Below are 17,630 nucleotides of genomic sequence, written 5' to 3' on the forward strand. Positions count from 1 at the left end.
ATAAGCTCTACGATACGCGGCTGTTACGTTACGTATCATCGGACGGAGCTGTAAGCTACCTACCACAATGGGACGCGTTGACCCCACTGCGGGGTATAATCATAATAGTACCATCATCGTACAGCGGCCAGATAGCGTGACAGCTAGATACACCTGATTGCCGACGGCGCACATACTAGCTGCGAACTATTTCCAAGGTGCGAGGACGTGTCTTCGTCATGTTGAACGGGAGGTCCCCGCTTGCGTGGAGCTAGTCGTTGAGGTTTTCAACGTCATCGCAACCTAGCTAAACGTCTTTCGTGGTGTTTGCCGTACTTCGGATTGGAACTGGGGTTTGTGCATTGCGAGATTGTACTCATCCATGTGCTGCCATGGCAGATTTAGGAACTCGTGTTTGTTCTTCCAGCGCAATGACTCTTCCTTGAACTTCTCAGCTTCGGTCGGTGGCAGCGGCGGCTCTGTGATTTTGGTGATGAGGTATGCCGTCGACGCTTCGGCGAGGCCGTAGATGAGGACGCCTACGAGGGGTATCTTAACGAAGACGTAGAAGCCCAGACCAAAACCGAAGAGCACGCCAGCTCGATCTTTGAACCATAGTTTCTTCTGCTCTTTGTTGTACCGCACGCGTGTGAAATAAGGTTCAAGCTGTCTGAGGTTAGAAGTGAGACTACAAGGTCTGCTGTCAAGGTACATACCAGCTCACGCATAAGCGTTCGTGACGAGAAGTAGGCCTGCAGAAAGCTGACCAGATATCTGCGGGGAAAGAGCAGTGACCCCGCAAAGATGGCCGCTGCTGGTTGCGTTCCCACCGACTTTTTGAATGTATAGAAACTGGCGGCGGGTAGCACAAAACGTCCTACATATGGAACGTACGACAATGCTAATACTCCCAAGGAAATGGCAGCTTTCCTCCCCTGCTTCGTTGCGTATATCATGACAGCCTGTTTGATTGGCTTCTTCTCTTTGTCGACTCTGGGTGCGTGCTCGGGGTATTTCTCAAGGTTTGGATAGTACATGGCGCGCAGATTGTGGGGGTCTTCGGTCTTGTGCTTCTGCACGTAGGTCTCGTCCACCCAACGCAGGGAGTCCATGAACCTGAAGGTTGCTGTCAGCCAGTGCTACAGATGAGTGACAGGTATGCTTACATTCGGTCCAAAGTAGGAGTGACGTAGCGCATCATCGTCATGAGGAAGAAGGGTACCTGGAGTACGGTGTGCTCAAGGAAGTGGAGGCCATTCACGACGCTTTCATCCATGTGGGTATGGTCCATGTTGACGAAGAGGGAGAGTATCCATAGTAGCACTCTTACACCTTGAATCTGGGCATGTCAGTGGCCGTGTTTGCTTGCCTGGTGGAGGAGACGGAGCGTACGGGTATGGCGACGATGACACGGATAGCGATGCCTGCAGCTACAGCAATAGCAGCTTGGCGGTAGTGGTCCGAGGTGAAGAGACCCGGGTTCTGGAGAGCCCGATTGACTGTCGGGGCGTGTTAGAATGGAGCTGTCATGACGATACCGTGATGGGCAGGCCTTACCACCGACCAAAGTCAGCTGGGCTCCCCGCAGGATGGCATTAGGGTCGAAGTTGGATACATCGAACTGGGACAGGTCGATTTTGTCCATGTTTGCAAGGTGAGGGGACTACCAGGCAGCTTGGTGTTGCAATCAGGCCAGCAAAGCTAGAGCTTGACTCCACGTCGACGACTTGTGCGAACGCCTGCGAACTGGCGGAGCAATGACGTCGTGCTAGCAGTCCACGGACCCATCCAGCTGCGCGTGTCGCAAACAAAGAACGCGTCGTTGGAAGGTAGCGCCTGCCACGACGACAATGCTACTTCTACCAGCGCCTAGCATTCCATAGTCTGTAGGCTGCATGAAGGCATCTGGACGCGGGCGGGGTTCTGACGCTCCGCTGATCAGCTTGAAACTGAATTCGTCGCTGTGGCCCAAGCGCGTATCCCATTCCGAAGCAAGGGACTTGGTTCGGCTTCAGCCTTCGATTACCCACCCAACTCAAAAGTAACTATTGTAATACACCCCTCTGCAAGCGCCGGCCGCTGTCTTCTCTAGGGAGCCTCTACCCTGACCTCACTGGGATAGCAATGTCCATATAGCACGCCCATTATGACGATGCCGGCTTCATCCCAGCATGCGCATCCTGAGCACGCGCCGTCCGCTCTCAACCCCAGCAACTCCAGGCGCAGCTTCACGCTCCCCTCGCGCGCGACACGGAGGACTGAGTCGGTGCCCGCGTCGAGGAACACGACTGACGGCATAGAGACGCTGTTCGTGTGCTCCAACTCCAAGATCTTCTCCTTTACCACAGCCGGACCCGCTCGCCGGCTTTCGCCCTCCCGTTCAGGTGACACGTCGCATCCGATACCATGGAAGACGCCTACAGAGCGCACACTCGCAGTCGGTATGTCATCCCACCTGCCACCCAGCCTGAGGGCTGTCTAACGTATCACAGGGGCTCTTCGCATCTATCGCGTGACAGCCTCCAACGTCTCCTTCCTCAACAGCGGCAACCTCCTGCACACAATCTTCCCCCGATCCCAGATATGGCTTGTCGACAATCAGTCCGTCTTTGTGCTACGCATACGGCAGGACTCTTACTATCGCATCGAGCTCCCCTATGAGACTGACGAGGACAAGGTCAACATCACGCACTTCAAGTCGGTATTGGCGCAGGTGATGCAGTACGAGAGGACACAGTGCCCGTTCGCGCGAGGATTTGAGGTCGTCGCAGAGCTTGAGCGTCCAAAGAGTCCTCCACGCAAGACGATCAAGAGGAAGCCTTCGGGACAGGCAAAGAAGTGGGTCATGGATAAGACCTGGGTACCACAACAGCATGGCTCAAGGCCTTCTACGTCTGGCACTGATCGCTCAGAGACTGCTACTACCTCTTCATACGACGAGGACGACCGGTCGAGCGTCTGTACCGACAGTAGCGAAGTAGTATCCGCGGCCCCTGAGGTCCCTTTAGCGACAACTACACCCAGACCCCTCGCGTCAAAAGCGCCCCCGCGCCGCCTGTCAGTGGGAGAAAGGGTCAGCATGTTTCAAGGGCTCCGCTCGGCAACTGCGCCCATCAAGATGCCCAGGAGAGAATCCGTGTCTGCCATGGAGCGCATAGTCGAGTCTCCTCTCTCTCCTCCGGCGAAGCAGTCTAGCGAAGCCGATAAACCCATCCTTGAACGTCAAATCTCAGATGCCCCCAGTCTGGCCTCGAGTATGGACTCGTTCTACTCTCTGAATACTGCCACACCTTCTCCAAAATTCCTCGATGCCGATGCTGATACCATAAACCCATGGGCGAACACCTTGTCTAAGCAAGAAGACGAGCCGAGGGGACGTTCAACACATCGACGCCAGGTATCAGAGGTTACCGTTCGTGGTCCGTCCACCGAACGTACCGATCCATCCGCACCTGTGACGCCTACAGTCCCATACTATTCCTCCACAACTCCCTCGATCGATGTACGGCCTTCTTCTGCGCCATCTACACCACCGCTTGTAAGCGATTCCGATGATGACAGTCTTGGGCGTGCGAGCATAGATATTCCCACGCCGCCTGACGCAATCCGCATGAGGAAGCTTACAGGGGCTTCGCAGAGGCGCGCCTTTTCTCCTATGCCGCCAGCCCAAAACCTCTTCTGTCCACCAAAGCACAGCCCTCGCAAGGACTTCACAAATGCCCTGGTACGCAAGACATGCGAGCTTGTTCTTGGGCCACCTGCACACTTGGTTTCGGTCATGCTTCGCATCGCTACAAGCATCTCGAATGGCTTTGGCTTCAACACGTACCGTGTGCGCCGCGCAGAAAAGATCCCATGCGCCTGGGAGTCAGATGACGAAGCTGACTGGGTTGAAGAAGACGACTTTGGCATCCCGCTCAACAACATGGGAACTCCGGCGCTACGTCGACAGACCTTCTCTGGTGAAGTCGACTGATGGACCTGAGACAGACCACGTGCAGATGGTGCTTTTTTTTATGTGCATATTCACTGATGATACCAAGCGTTTGCATTTCATGTTGCATCTAGAAGGCGAAGGGCATGCTACTTTGTAGTCGTCTCTGTATTACGTTGATGTTTTTATTAGAATAAAGGATTGTAATGTGGCGGTACGTAGGGTGGCAGAATAGTATAGTTTCGAGACGCAGTCTTCGCATGGATGAGGATAGCAGTCTACACACCGTCTTTGGCTGGGCGAACAGCATCACTGTGGAGCTGAGACCATAATACCATCATATCCTTGCTATGCTGAAGCTTGCATGGTGGTCGAGACCTGTCAGCTTGCGCTTCAAGCACAGTGTGGTGACACTACGTAACATGCTCTGTTGCTCCGTCAGACCCGGAAGTAGCTCATAGAGATGACCTCAACTGGACTCAACTTGCACCTCGCTGCCGTCCGTCATGGCGAGCGATGCATGTGGTATGACATGACCCCTGACGTTGAAGACGGTTGACTACCAAGAATCTCGATCCCAAGGTACACTCCTAGGGAAGGCGTTGCCGGGCCTGGTTCCTAGCGCCCGACTTGCCGGCCTTGGATCGATGACGAGTTTCGTCAGGTACGACAGATTTCAATGCTCACCCTCCCCAACTCCACAGCTCCATCAGCCCATCAGCGCCAACCCACTCTCGTGCGCATCTCGAATTACTTGCATGTCCTCACCTGAGGAAAGCTGTTGGGACTTGCGCGTGATCGCCCGTCCCGTGGGGCATTTAAAATGAGGATGCAGGGTTATGGGTCCTAGCCACGCTGGCAAACCTTCGATCGCGTCCAGCCAGACTTACCGCAACTTGCAGCGCCAGCGTCTTGTCCAATGACGTCTAGCGCTGGCTCGCCTGTTCCGCCTGTAAACAAGGACTTGACCGACTAATGGATTTAGTAGAGGAGGCGGGTGATCCCACCTTTCCTGCTTAATATTCCCATGGAACCCTCAGCTTCGTGTCAGGATTAGACACCCGTCTCGCTTGAGTACGCCCACCCACCTACATATCCCTCTTCGCTTCGCACTGCCGTCGCGTTTATTATGAAAAGGAAGATGGCAGAAGACGACCTCGATGTCTTGTTTGAAGAGACATTAACGCTATGCGAAACACCTCCCGTTCCGCGACGCCATCCCAACCGCGTCGTAAAACAGTACAACAAATCGCTCCCCACAGCGCCAGCACACAAGTCCGAGATGGAGATGAAAGGACCGGCCATGTTCCACTTTGGAGGACAGACTGAACTGTCCCCCAAGCCGCTCTTCAACAGAAGCAACTCGTTGCCCTCGAAATCAACACGGCCATCGCTACCGTCTCGCCCATCCGAACCCTTCCAATTCAACCCCGACGACATTGTCAAGAGCCCGACACCGTTATTTGGCAGGAGGAACACGCTCCCATCCAAAGTGCGCCGTGCTGTCGCCGCCGAAAGAAAGCCATCACCGCTCTCGCGCAGAGAGGACGCGCCACCCTCCGCACCGACCCACACCACCCCCAAGGAACCCACGTCACCAGCGCTGGCACGAAAGGATCCCAACACCAAGACCACTCCTAACCCCAAAAGCAACTCCAGCAAGGCGCCCTTTGCAACTCCACAAAGGTACCCAGGTGTTCGTGTTGTCGACATCAAAAGACCATCGCCCCTTTCTGGCAAGGGCAGTGTGCGACGACCCGGTCCTACCCGCTTCACTCCTGCGGACCCCGTATCGCCGATAGTCCTGTCACCTGTCATCTCCAACAGCAACAGCTCAGTAGCTTCGTCGCCATCGCCGTCTGTCTTCTCCGACTCGGCCTCTTTCTGTGCATCGAGCCCCTCAACACCCGCCACGTCACCACCCGGTTCGCCAACAACACACGCACGCTCGCTAAGTTATTTCGCGCCTTCTCATTGGACTATCAAGCCTTCGCCTTCGCCGATCTATGTCCCTAGACAAAAGTTGAGGAGGAAGGACAGCCCTCGCATGGAGACTCTGCGCACTCTTCGAGCCAAGGAGTCAGATGCAATGTTGCAAAAGGAATACGACCAACATTGGGAACAATACCGCAACAAACTATCCGTAAGTCATCGTCGCGCACTACTGCCTACTTCGTCCGCTAACCTGCGTAGTTAATGACCGGCGGACTATTCTCTGCTGAGCGACTTTAACGACTACGAATAACGATTTTAACGACTTGAACATGAAGGCATCCACGGCGTCACCGGGCATTTGATTATAATACCCAGGGTTTGAATATTTGGGCGCAATTCGATGCATTTGGGTAACCGATCTGCTTTACACGGTCGCTTGCATTCAGCATATTGGTACACACATGTAATCTAATAGAGCACAGGGCCTTTCAGCCCTGGTTTGCATTTCCAACACATTCATCGACGTCTCAGAGCGATCGAGGGGCGCACATGTCGTTACTGCGGAGCCTCAGCGCGGCTTTCGTTCATGCAGAGCTTACATCACCCCCGCCTGGCAGCTGACCTTTGAAAGTCACAACTACGCCGATCAGCCCCATCACACAGCGCCAGTGATTGGTTGACGCTTCTGACACATTACAGCCTTGGCTGCCTACTTTTCCCGCTGCACCCGCCACATGATACCTATCTCGCTAGTTGATTCTACTCCTTGTCGCCGATGTTGTTATCGAAATTCAGGGTCGAAATGTTCGAATGTACATTACTTGTGCTATATCCAGACCGCCTGCGCCGCATATCCGTAGTGGCGCAGCGCGTAGCCTTATTCTGTACAAAGGTGGGCCTGACCTAGCCACACAAGGTAAGCAGGCGCGTAAGATGGCCCCCGAAACCCATACGCTTCGAGTATCTTCATGTACGCATTGACGCCGTACAGCACATAGTACTGTAGTATGTGTGGGGTGTGGCACAGGACTTATAGGACGCTTGGTCCCGGCTTCTAGGGTTTGGTGGTATCTCGAGATTCCGCCTTGTCTGGCGCGTCATTTGTTTCATACGACATATAGAATTTGGCCCGTAGCGCAGCCTTGTAGGCAACCTTTCCACTCTGCATACGTTTTGCACACCTGACTCACTTCGTGTCGTCGCCACTGGAATACTATCAACCTAGGAGAGGCCGCCTCGTGACAGTTGATGCTTATGAGTCGGAGGTGGATTTAGAAGTTCGACTCGGTTACACCCTCGATACAACCTACACTCGCAAACAAACATCCTACGATCCGCCCCAACGCATACGTATACTTCCCGATCGACACCTGGAACTCACCTGAACACACGACCCGCCCGTTTGGGCGCCTAAACACCATGGATTTTTCGAACCCCGAGAGAAATCCAAATGCGCCGTTACGCCTGCTATCGTTGGATGGAGGAGGTGTACGAGGACTATCGTCGTTGCTGGTACTCGAGAATCTGATGGAGAATATAGCTTTGGAGGAGAAGAGACTAGGAAGGAGAGCAATGAACGACCACGAACCGCTCAAACCATGTGACTACTTTGATCTTATTGGCGGAACATCGACGGGTGGAATCATAGCTATCATGCTTTCGCGGTTACGACTAAACTGCAAAGACTGTATTGCGGTGTACAGTAAACTAGCTGAGCAGATATTCAAGCACGACAGATCGCTCAAGGCCTTTGGCATGAAGATCCCAACAGGAGCCAGTCGCTTCTCAGGCACCGTCCTTGCAAACGCCATCAAGACTGCACTGAAAGATCTAGGTTTCGATCCAAACGAACTCATGTGGGATGAAGCACTGTTTGAAGAGGTGGACGAAGCGAATGATCTACCCAGGGACAGCATCTGGGCAGACGCAGCACCAGCACCCCTTATCACAGAGAGCCCAGTAGCCACACTCAAGAACTCAGAATGCTCGTTGGCCTCCGGACCCCCCGACAGCATGGATAGCACCATAGCTCCGTCAACATTGTACAGCGACAGTCCATTTGGTCCCAGAAAACCGATGCGAAGCGCAACCTGGAAACTGCACCACCGGCAATCCGTCCACAGAAAAGCAAACGCAAAAGGCTGCCGCGGTTTTGTCCTCACGTCTCTCAAGAATGCTCTAGGTCTCCCCAGGATTCTCTCAACATACGACCCCAACGACCGAACGACCCGTATCTGGGAAGCCCTCCGCGCCACCTCTGCAGCACCAACCTTCTTCGAGGAAATGCAATTCGGCACACCAAAAGTTACCTACCTAGATGGTGGCGTAGGCTTCAACAACCCCTGCGCAGAAGTCGACTATGCAGCAAAAGCCCTCTGGGAAGGCCGCTCAATCGGTGTCATAGTTTCCGTAGGAACAGGTCTACAATCCATACCCAGCGTAAAGAAAATGGCATCCTGGCTGCCGTTCGGCCTCGGAACAGACATATCCATTGCAAGCGCCCTCACCGGAATGGCCACATCCACCGCACGCGTCGACAACGAAATGAAGCGCATGTACAACAACAGCGACACAAAGTACTTCCGCTTCGACGTTGATCGCGGGCTCGCAGACGTCAGTCTAGAGCAGTGGATGAAGGAAGATGAAATGGCGTCCTTAACCGAACTCTACATGAACGACGGCGAGCAAATCCGGTCGGCCAAGGACTTTGGCCAACGCATGGCTAAACTCTCGGCGCTCCCGCCCAGATTCGAAATCAGTGCTAGTCACTTCCGGCTTGGAATGACGGGACGCGGTTTAATGGATTCGTCGTTTCAACTCGCGCAGGTGGATTTTAAAACGGGGATGCCGCTTGGTGTAAGCCCGCATCTAGAAGATCTACCGAAAATGTCACAATACCGTGATTTATCGCCAAGTGGGGAGAGCGGTCTTGCGATTGACAATGAGACGGGGAGGTTGAAGAGGGTTTACCCTGTTGCCGAGGATCTGGATCATGATGGGCGACGCGAGGAAGCGGCAGTGTATCAGTGTATCAAGGCTGATAATGTTTGTCTCCGGACGATCAAGACGGGGATTCCGCAGGGGAAATACAAGGTCCAGTTCCTCGTCTCGTTTCACAGTTGTTCGTATACACCGCCTCGGGATCTCGTCTTTAGCGTTGGGAAACCGTTTGATCCGAATACGTTTTCGCAACGCTATGTTGATGTCAAGATTACGCCGGATGTGGGCAGTGTGTTGTTGCATCCGGATGCTGTGAGGGTGAGGGTGGGGTCGAAGCGGTATGAAGAGTTTAAGGGGAAAGGGTGGGTGGAGATTGAGGGGGATATCGAGGTTAGTGTAGGGTTGGATGGGGCGCTGGGGTTTATCGTCAGCAAGAGGTTTGAAGAGGGCGTCTTTGTTGATGGCTGGAGTTTTGGCGGTGTGAGGTTGGAGCCTGTTTTTGGGAGTGCGCCGGTGCGGATAGATAGTCCGCGGATTTTGACATGAAGGCACACGGTGATTGACAGAGAGAAGGAATTGTATATTCTAGGAACTCGAGTTCGGTCGCATTACAGAGCCTAAGTAGAATTAATAATGAGAAGTCCATCCAAGCGATCAAGACTACAATATTTTGATATTAATATGTAGCTATAGATACAGTAATCTGCGTCGGGATGACAACAAGGATGAAGATCCAGACAAACAGGACGATGCGACTTCCCCTGGTTGACCCGATGTACAAAGCGGCGATCAACACGGTGGGTAATGGGAGAAGGGCGACGGTACCGGTATCGTCCGGTACCCAAACAAACAAATTGATCATCATCGCCACAAGGCATACGATCATCGCAATGATGCTCAGCTTATGGCTCTTTATCCAAGCTATGGCATCCCACTTCTTGCCGCCTTCCCCGTTGGGAAGTATTGGAGTGTTGTATGAGATGGATCCTCCGCGTAGATCGTTTTTAATGCGTCGTCGCAGCTTTGCTTCGGTCAAAGCAGACACATCGTCGCCCTCTTCTTTTGTAGGCTCGTTCATTTGCTCTCGCATCGCGGCTGCAAGTTCGAAGACAGCTTTATTTTCTCCTGCCACGTCTTCTCTGCTTCGCCCTCGTTTCTTCATAACCATGCAGGCTCTGATCCACATGGTGAAAAGTCCAAGAGTCCAGACTATGTGGAAGATTACCATAATGAATAGTTGGATGTATGAGAATCCTCATTTGTAGTCCTATACGGTTCAGTTAGAGAATGAACACCTGAGTGACAACAGACATACCAGCGCAGCCTGACACTTCCCATTCTCTTGTAGGTATTTGAAATTGTACGTTTTGTTATCGTATGCCCATAGCATTTCCGATGGATCGTTAGTGATTCTAAAGAATCGGTCTTCATAAAAAGTATACTCTGAAGAATCCGTTTTGATCAAAGATAGCGCTGAGATGTTGAGTGTAGGTGGCGGCAGAAGTTGCCCCCCAAAGGTAGAATTTATCTTGTCTCCTCTGTTGAAGCCGTACTCTGCAGCGTCTGTATGGAAATCAGCGATAGCCACTTAGTTCTACATAGTGTAGCTTACACCTAGATACGTTGCGCTGCAACTCACAGGTCGTACTGTTAAATTCCCTGTCGCCACTCGAACCGAAATGTTTTTCATGACACGTGCTGAACCTCCCATCAAGCGAGCCGAGCGATGGAACCACTGGTTCAAAGCTGTTTGAGACTGTGTAAGACGGGTCAGACCAGATAACGCTACTCAATTTCCCGCTTAGCTCACTTACATTGGTAATTGCTCTTTTCAGGATCTTTATCTAGTGCAATATGATCGTCTTCTAAACCGATCCGCGAACCGTCATGGATGACAAAGTATGCGAAGCTAAATGCGTTGAAAGGGACGTATTCGCCTCCTGTTGTTTGGATAAAAGCATCAACATTCGCGCTATAACCCGTCATTGCACTGGCGATGGTCGGGTACACAAAGGTGAAAGTCATGGTGCACACCATGAAGACCATGGCTATCTTCGAATGTAGCCCGTGACGTCTCACGAAATCGCGGATCATACACAGGGTAGAAACGAAAAGGCCGCCGTTCGGGAGAAAAATCGTTCGATATGTCCCAAACGTGACAGGCGTGACTTCCATGGATGTTGTAACATACTGAGCGAAGACGCGCCAGGAGATATACGCGACGAGAGCTTGACCACCGCGGCCGACTAGCTTTGTAAAAGTCAGCTTCTTAAACGTCTCAAAATGCAGTATAGACAGGCTGCAGTGTGCCTAAACTCACGATGTCCCAGGCAATGTCTATAGTTTTCACCTCTGTGAAGTTCATATGCCCAAATCCCAATGTAATCTGGAAGAAGCCAGATTTGCTGAAGAATCGAAACTTCGATGGGTCCAGCGCAAAAGAATCGTCGGGTAAACAGGCTGGTTGAGATCCAGAATCAACGCTGGAAGTTGGCGCTATTAGTACAGCAAAGGCAAACAACAAGAGTGCAAGCCATGCTGCGAGAAGTATCCAAAGTGCACAGCGCCGCCATCTTCTGCGGATGTCTTTGGCCGCTTGTTGATGCGGTTGGCGCCAGAATGTTGTAAAGTGTGAGGGTGCTGTGCTGAAAGTGGATGAGAACTGGGATAGTTTCCGTATCATCGTGAGAGCGGAAAAGTGAACACGCAACTATCACAAACCATCACGCGCTCGGTTGTGCATGCGATACAAGAAGGAAGCCGTTAGTAACGAGGAAAGCAGGAACACGATAGAGATACGTGAAAGACTGCACGCCACCCTCAAGCCAGTAAAAGGCGGGGATACCGGGCGTAAGTCGCGAATTCGCTTTTGTGCTGGCTGCAGCACCGCCCCCTCGAATTGGGGGCCAGTTTCGAAGTTTACAGCATACTAGCTATCACAAAATGTTGCCGATCGAGTGGCGTAAATATGCAAGGCCACCAGTTTACGGATTACAGCCAAGGAAGCAGATCTGCTTGGATTTCGTGAATGAGTTTCCACATCGCGGTGATGGTGGGTGATGTTGGCGTTGTTGGAGTGGCGGTCCTACAAACTGTGCATCGTGCGTGGTAGGCATTGGTCTTAGCTCGTCCCGGTTTCCCGTGGTGCAAGCCTTGCAGATAGTACTCAGCCTTGCAAGAGATGGTGACAATAAGGCGGCTCGCCTTGTCGCAGGGTGGTTAGGCGTCCGGCGTCAACCTGCGGACCGTATCGCGACGCGAAGATAAACTTGGCGCGACCCTGGAGAAAGGGAAGGGAGCTGACATGACGCGGTGGCGCTAACGCCACCATCCTCTCCATCATCTGCTTCTCTTCCAAGTAACAAGGCATATGCGCGAAACACCATAGCGCAAGCAGCAATAGTCGCATAAGTATGTTTAAATTAGTTCTCATCGCCTATCTACGCTTAGCACACATGTCGGCGGTTCTCAAAGGATGATAGAGCAATATGCGTCTTTCTCGAGCGAGCTGGGCAGCATGGCAAAGCGCGCGCTAACATGATACAAAGGAGGTTCGCTTCTCTCTATATATGTCCAAGTAAACAATAGCCCAAAAAGCATTTCATAGGTTTTACGACAGCACAGGTAAACCTAACATTTATCAGGTACCTCTAGGGTAGGTTTTCTTCGCCTTCACCTCCAGCCTTAACCAAGGCTTGAGTCTTTGCTTTACACTCGTCTAGTTGATCTTCTGTCCGTATACATTTCGACGAGACAATACTCACCCACCAAACTCAGTGAGGAATCAATTTTGTTCCACAACAATATGGCGGAACAGGCGCGCGAGGAGTTCATGCGCACATTCAAGAGGTGAATCGATCATATATGTCAATCGAGCGCTTTTCCAGAAGACTAACACCATCGCAGCTTGCTTGAATCTGGCGACTACTCTGACTTTGCCATCACCTGTGGATCTGACACGTACAACGTCCATAAGAATGTGGTTTGCACTCGATCGGGGTTCTTCAAGGGCGCGGAGAGGTTCACTGCTAATCAAGTACGTCATACATAGCCTGCGAAGTTGCCTGTCTTCTCTGGAGTGTAACCTCGTACTAGAAAGATACCCTGAAGGCATCCGCTTTACCTTGTTCTACGATACTTGTAGAACATAGTAGGTGTCTACCTTGAGGGTACCTTCTCGACATGAGGCAACAAGCCAGAGAGAAAATAGCTCCTTTGCACGCACAATGCATTGAAACAAACTAACGCGCCTAGTAGGGAGCCGCAACTGCCAAAGCCGATCTCTCAGAGGAAGATTCAGTGATTGTAAAGCTACTTGTGCAGTACCTATATGAAGGCGAGTACGATACCAAACTAGCTGATATGACGCTTGACACAGCCCAACCACAGGTAAAGTGTGTGAAGCGAGGAGGGTATTCATACGATTTTCCACACACATGCCTCCCAGACTGTCCGGACAACTACAGAGTCTGCCATCATCATGAATGCCGCAGCACGACCTGTAGGGAGGCATGCGTCAACTTCGTATGCCTAGAGTGCTGCCCTGACTGGGCCTCTGGCACAGAATCAAAGTCAACATCCGACGCATCACAACTCCTCCTCAGCGCTGAAATGTACGAAATTGGCGACAAGTACGACGTGCTCGGATTGAAGAAGCTCGCTCTTAGCAAATTCTCCCTCTTATATGACGAGTACTGGGACGATGTGCTGTTTGCCCCGGCCGCTCACTTCGCCTTCTCCACCACACCCGAGAACGACAAAGGGCTCAGAGATATTGTCACCCAGACCATTGCAGATCATATGAACATGCTCAACTCGCCAGCGGTTGAAGCGCTACTCCACGAGTTCAACGGCCTGGCCGTGAGCTTACTCACCATGCGCGCGAAAGATTTGGGTTGGATCAAGACCTCTGGCTAGTGCACATGCATCATGAAAAAGATTTTATCTTTTACGAACGAACCATTGTTTTCTGAACTGTATTATCTTGCCAAAGAGATAGCTTGGATATTCTTGTCATAGGAAGGCCTTCATTCTCACCTTCACCTTGGATCTCATTGAATGCGTATGTCCGTGGTTAGCTTTCGTCTATCTCACTTTCCATAAACACGCTTTTCGTCAACGTGACACTTAGCAAAGCCAGATTAAAACTTTCCTGGACCTTTTCTCACAACCCTTGTTACAATCTCTTCTCCAACTCCAACGTCGTATCGAGAACACCTACTGCGATGGCTACTCCAGTGTCGAACGCTCATATGGCGATGATGAAGGAGTAAGTAAAAGCTCATTACCAAAAGGTACTTCCAATGTATACATAGCTCTTTTCCTGCTGGAATTGTAGCGCAGAAACCTGTGTATACCTTTACGGTATGCTGTAGTAATTGAGAGTATACTTCAGCCAGAACAAGCTTCGTACTAACCAACACTTAGGTTGTTAGCATCAGGCGACTACTCTGACTTCACAATCACTTGCGGCAGTGACACATACCGCGTCCACAAGAATATCGTCTGCAAGCGTTCTGGCTTCTTCGAGCGCGCTGAAAGGTTTCCGCGGCCTGTTGGCGAAGTACGTCCACTGTGAACTCTGCAGATGCGTTCGATATTAGTGCTAATGTGACAACAGGAAGCAAGTGAAGGCAAAGTCGATCTACCTCAAGACGAGCCGGAAATCGTACGACTGCTCGTTCAGTACCTCTATGAAAGTGATTACGAAGTGGATTCCGACGAGAAATACAAGCAGAAACAGAAGCAGGCACAGGCTGCCATAGACGAACTGCGGTCGCAACGCAGCCCCGGTGGCTGTGGTCACCTCTTGAATTTTCCTCATAAATGTGCTCAGGGTTGTCATTATCATAGCGTTTGGGTCTGCCCGCATCATCACTGCACCAATGACTGCTCTAGAAACTGCGTCAACTTCACGTGCGAGATCTGCGCCCCAATCCTCGAAGCAGGCAAGACCGACCCGAAGTTGTTGCTCGTACACTCCAAGATGTACACAATTGGCGACAAATACGATGTGGCAGGCCTGAAGGTGCTAGCATGCGAGAAGTTCTCCCTAGTTTGTGAGTCATTGTGGAATGAGGAAGCCTTCGTGCAAGCAGCAGAATATGTTCTCAGCAACACACCAGACAGTGATGTTAGTCTGCGAGACGTACTCTGCCAAATTATTGTATCGCACATCGAGCTGCTCAACAAGTCAGCCGTTGCAGATCTACTGGACAAGCATACCAAGTTCATGTTCAAGGTTCTCAGACATGTATCCGAAGCCAAGGCAGGCTTGAAGCGCTCCGCCTGAGTGTGAGGGAAAGGAGAGCAGACATTGGAGAATGGTTCCGAAGGCAATGTGCAGTATGGTATCACGACTGGATCGAAGCGGAGTCTCAGAAAACGAGCTTCCATCAGCAACATCACATAAAAACAACCAGAGAACGAAGAGCAAACATGGCGGAGGAAAGTTAGATCCATTCCAGATATCTAATCTACCTCACATTGCGTTCCATGTCATGAATGATTCCATAACGTACAGTCCATCAACTTGAGCCCAATGAGATAGGAGAAATATGCTCCTTGTAAAGAACCCAACGCCAGTACCGTACCCATCCCATTCCATATAGCAGTAGACCCTCTTGGGTTCATATTAACGATCATTACATGTCACATTTACTGGCTAGCGACGCGCTCCTTGACCTTCTCGAACATGGACTCCATCTCCTCAGCGATGAAGTCCTCGATCTCAGCCTCAAGGTGCTGGAGCTTGCCTCCGACGCGGTGGGCGTTGCGGCCGGCAGACTCCTTAGCCTTCTCGAAGTCATCCTCGATCTCGGAGAGAGAGGGGATGGTGATGCGGAACTCGGACTTCTCCTCGTTCTTCTCAGCAGCCTTCTTGACAGTGTAGCCACCCTTCTCAACGATCTCAGTGTAGTTGGAAGAGCCACCACCGTTCCAAGCGAGGATGTTCTTGGTGTTGCTTGGGACGTCAGAGAGAGCACCGACGGTAGCGACGGAGATGAGGTTAGCCTTGAGCTTCTTGGGGGTGATATCGGCGACGGCGTAGGCAGAGTCCTTGGCAGGCTGGAGAGACAGCATGTAGGCAAGGAGACCAGCAATGTGGGGCGAGGCCATGGAGGTACCAGAGATGGTGTTGGTGGCGTGCTCAGAGCCAATCCAGGTGGAAAGGATGTTGAGACCAGGGGCGAAGATGTCGTTGCACTTTCCGTAGTTGGAGAAGTACGCACGCTCATCAAGGAGAGTGGAGGCACCGACAGTGACGGCGTTCTCAGCAGCAGCTGGGGAGTAGTTGCAGGAGTCGGCGTTGTCGTTACCGGCAGCAACGGCAAAGTGGATACCAGCGTCAACAGCGGCGTTGACAGCGAGGTCAAGGGTGGTGGACTTGCCACCTCCCAAGCTCATGTTGGCAGCGCTGCCCTTGAAGCCCTTCTTCTTACCGTCCTTGGCGGCCTGGACGGTGTCAGAGTGCGCCTTAGCAGCGTACTCGACACCCTTGACGACGTCGGACATGGTGCCAGAGCCGTTGGAGCGGAGCACCTTGACGGCGTAGACGTGCGCCTTCTTGGCGACACCGTACTTCTTACCAGCAACAGTGCCGGAGCAGTGGGTGCCGTGGCCGTTGCCATCCTCGTCGGCATCGCCGTTGGGGATGGTCTTGCCCCACTTGGCACGACCCTCAAAGTCGACGTGCTTGGTGTTTGTGCCAGTGTCGATGACGTAAACGTCAACGCCCTCACCACCATCGGCGGCGTAGAGGTACTTGTTCCAGGTGCCGAAGCTCAGGGAGTCGCGGTGCGAGATACGAGCAAGACCCCAAGGGGAGTTCTTCTCGATCTCTGGTTCGTCGTGGCCGAGAGTGTGGACCTCTGAGTCGCGCTCGATGTAGTCGACCTATCAAGTTGTTAGCGCCAAGTCTTATGCAGGTACAAAGTACCTAGATGGCGTCACGTGTGGTTGCGATGGCGTGCGGAGCCGGAGCTGCCTGCGGAGATAAGGCCGCCAGCGCTTCGAGGCCACGCAGCTCGTGGTAGCCTGGATCGCAGCGAACGCCTTTTGGGATAGATGGAGCTGGAGATGGAACTTACGTCGGGGTGGTTCCTGATGGCCTCGATGGTCTCGTCATCGAAGTGACCAGAGTAACCCTTCATGCCGGCCATCTCGTAAACGTGCTTGAGACCATCAAAGACCTCAGTGGTAACAGGGAATTGCGATGAGCGCTTTCGCAGCTCCATGCGCTCCTCGTTGTTCTTGGAGTGGACGCTCTGGACCCAGTCGTGGTGCTTGGAGGCATCCTTGACGTGCTTCTTGAAGACGACCATGTAGCTGTTGGGCACCTCCTTGGCCGACGTCGATGACAACACTGGAGCTGAGCCCTTGTGGATGGTCTCTGCCTGGAAGGTAGGTGACGCAGCGGCCAAAGCCGGTAGCGCGGCGATCAGGCTGTAGCTGTACTTCATGATTGCGGTAGCTCGCACAGCGAGAACTAGAAAGACAGGCGGAAAAGGGAGATGAAAGAAGCTTGATAGATGAAGGACGGGGGATGAGAGGGAGGCGTGTGTTGTGGAGGAGAGATGGGGATGCAGCTGGGGTAGCTATGGCGATGGGAGCTTCTTATCAGGACCGAGGTGCATGGCCCGGGCGCGCTAGGTGGATGACGCATGACCTATCCGGGCCCGCGCGAGTGAGGCTGGGGTGAGCTAGCGCACGCGCCATGAGTATCAGATGAATGATACATGGTTGGTATCAGGGCGTCCGTGGCAACGATATTCGAACGATGAACGCGCCTCGCAGTTCTTGGGCTTGATTAGATGAGTTGGTTTGAACATGCATCCGTCTG

The 17,630-nt window shown here is 52.4% G+C and overlaps 8 protein-coding genes across 8 annotated transcripts; 4 read left to right on the forward strand and 4 right to left on the reverse strand.

Moving 5' to 3' along the window:
- Positions 1-282: 282 nt before the first annotated feature.
- Positions 283-1,624, reverse strand: CC77DRAFT_943977 (hypothetical protein; the record flags this gene model as incomplete). The annotated part of the gene is made up of 5 exons (XM_018534937.1): positions 283-645; positions 696-1,095; positions 1,146-1,318; positions 1,372-1,478; positions 1,537-1,624. 5 exons carry the CDS (start codon positions 1,622-1,624, stop codon positions 283-285), a joined length of 1,131 nt encoding a protein of 376 aa, XP_018382006.1.
- Positions 1,625-1,999: 375 nt separating this feature from the next.
- Positions 2,000-4,262, forward strand: CC77DRAFT_971020 (hypothetical protein). The gene is made up of 2 exons (XM_018535824.1): positions 2,000-2,420; positions 2,472-4,262. The coding sequence occupies exons 1-2, from the start codon at positions 2,126-2,128 to the stop codon at positions 3,953-3,955; spliced, it is 1,779 nt and encodes a 592-aa protein (XP_018382007.1). The 5' UTR covers positions 2,000-2,125; the 3' UTR covers positions 3,956-4,262.
- A 629-nt stretch (positions 4,263-4,891) lies between these two features.
- Positions 4,892-6,402, forward strand: CC77DRAFT_383093 (hypothetical protein). The gene is made up of 2 exons (XM_018531458.1): positions 4,892-6,056; positions 6,107-6,402. The coding sequence occupies exons 1-2, from the start codon at positions 5,043-5,045 to the stop codon at positions 6,143-6,145; spliced, it is 1,053 nt and encodes a 350-aa protein (XP_018382008.1). The 5' UTR covers positions 4,892-5,042; the 3' UTR covers positions 6,146-6,402.
- A 646-nt stretch (positions 6,403-7,048) lies between these two features.
- Positions 7,049-9,453, forward strand: CC77DRAFT_383095 (FabD/lysophospholipase-like protein). The gene has a single exon (XM_018531459.1). The coding sequence runs from the start codon at positions 7,268-7,270 to the stop codon at positions 9,332-9,334; it is 2,067 nt and encodes a 688-aa protein (XP_018382009.1). The 5' UTR covers positions 7,049-7,267; the 3' UTR covers positions 9,335-9,453.
- An 11-nt stretch (positions 9,454-9,464) lies between these two features.
- Positions 9,465-9,974, reverse strand: CC77DRAFT_1065040 (hypothetical protein; the record flags this gene model as incomplete). Its single annotated transcript, XM_018528780.1, has 1 exon — positions 9,465-9,974. One exon carries the CDS (start codon positions 9,972-9,974, stop codon positions 9,465-9,467), a length of 510 nt encoding a protein of 169 aa, XP_018382010.1.
- On the reverse strand, positions 9,855-11,712 carry CC77DRAFT_383121 (hypothetical protein). Its single transcript, XM_018531460.1, has 5 exons — positions 11,109-11,712; positions 10,603-11,038; positions 10,401-10,544; positions 10,104-10,351; positions 9,855-10,055 (listed from the first exon to the last, which is right to left on the reverse strand). The coding sequence occupies exons 1-5, from the start codon at positions 11,469-11,471 to the stop codon at positions 10,044-10,046; spliced, it is 1,203 nt and encodes a 400-aa protein (XP_018382011.1). The 5' UTR covers positions 11,472-11,712; the 3' UTR covers positions 9,855-10,043.
- An 881-nt stretch (positions 11,713-12,593) lies between these two features.
- CC77DRAFT_1077943 (hypothetical protein) lies at positions 12,594-15,343 on the forward strand (the record flags this gene model as incomplete). The annotated part of the gene is made up of 8 exons (XM_018529269.1): positions 12,594-12,637; positions 12,695-12,824; positions 12,933-12,938; positions 13,046-13,648; positions 13,920-14,057; positions 14,127-14,152; positions 14,216-14,351; positions 14,409-15,343. 8 exons carry the CDS (start codon positions 12,594-12,596, stop codon positions 15,078-15,080), a joined length of 1,755 nt encoding a protein of 584 aa, XP_018382012.1. The 3' UTR covers positions 15,081-15,343.
- Positions 15,229-17,371, reverse strand: CC77DRAFT_1023931 (subtilisin-like serine protease). The gene is made up of 2 exons (XM_018525767.1): positions 16,879-17,371; positions 15,229-16,684 (listed from the first exon to the last, which is right to left on the reverse strand). The coding sequence occupies exons 1-2, from the start codon at positions 17,248-17,250 to the stop codon at positions 15,446-15,448; spliced, it is 1,611 nt and encodes a 536-aa protein (XP_018382013.1). The 5' UTR covers positions 17,251-17,371; the 3' UTR covers positions 15,229-15,445.
- Between the last annotated feature and the right edge of the window lie 259 nt (positions 17,372-17,630).

The sequence above is a fragment of the Alternaria alternata genome (genome assembly GCF_001642055.1).
Source record: "Alternaria alternata strain SRC1lrK2f unplaced genomic scaffold CC77scaffold_21, whole genome shotgun sequence".
Lineage (NCBI taxonomy): Eukaryota > Fungi > Ascomycota > Dothideomycetes > Pleosporales > Pleosporaceae > Alternaria > Alternaria alternata.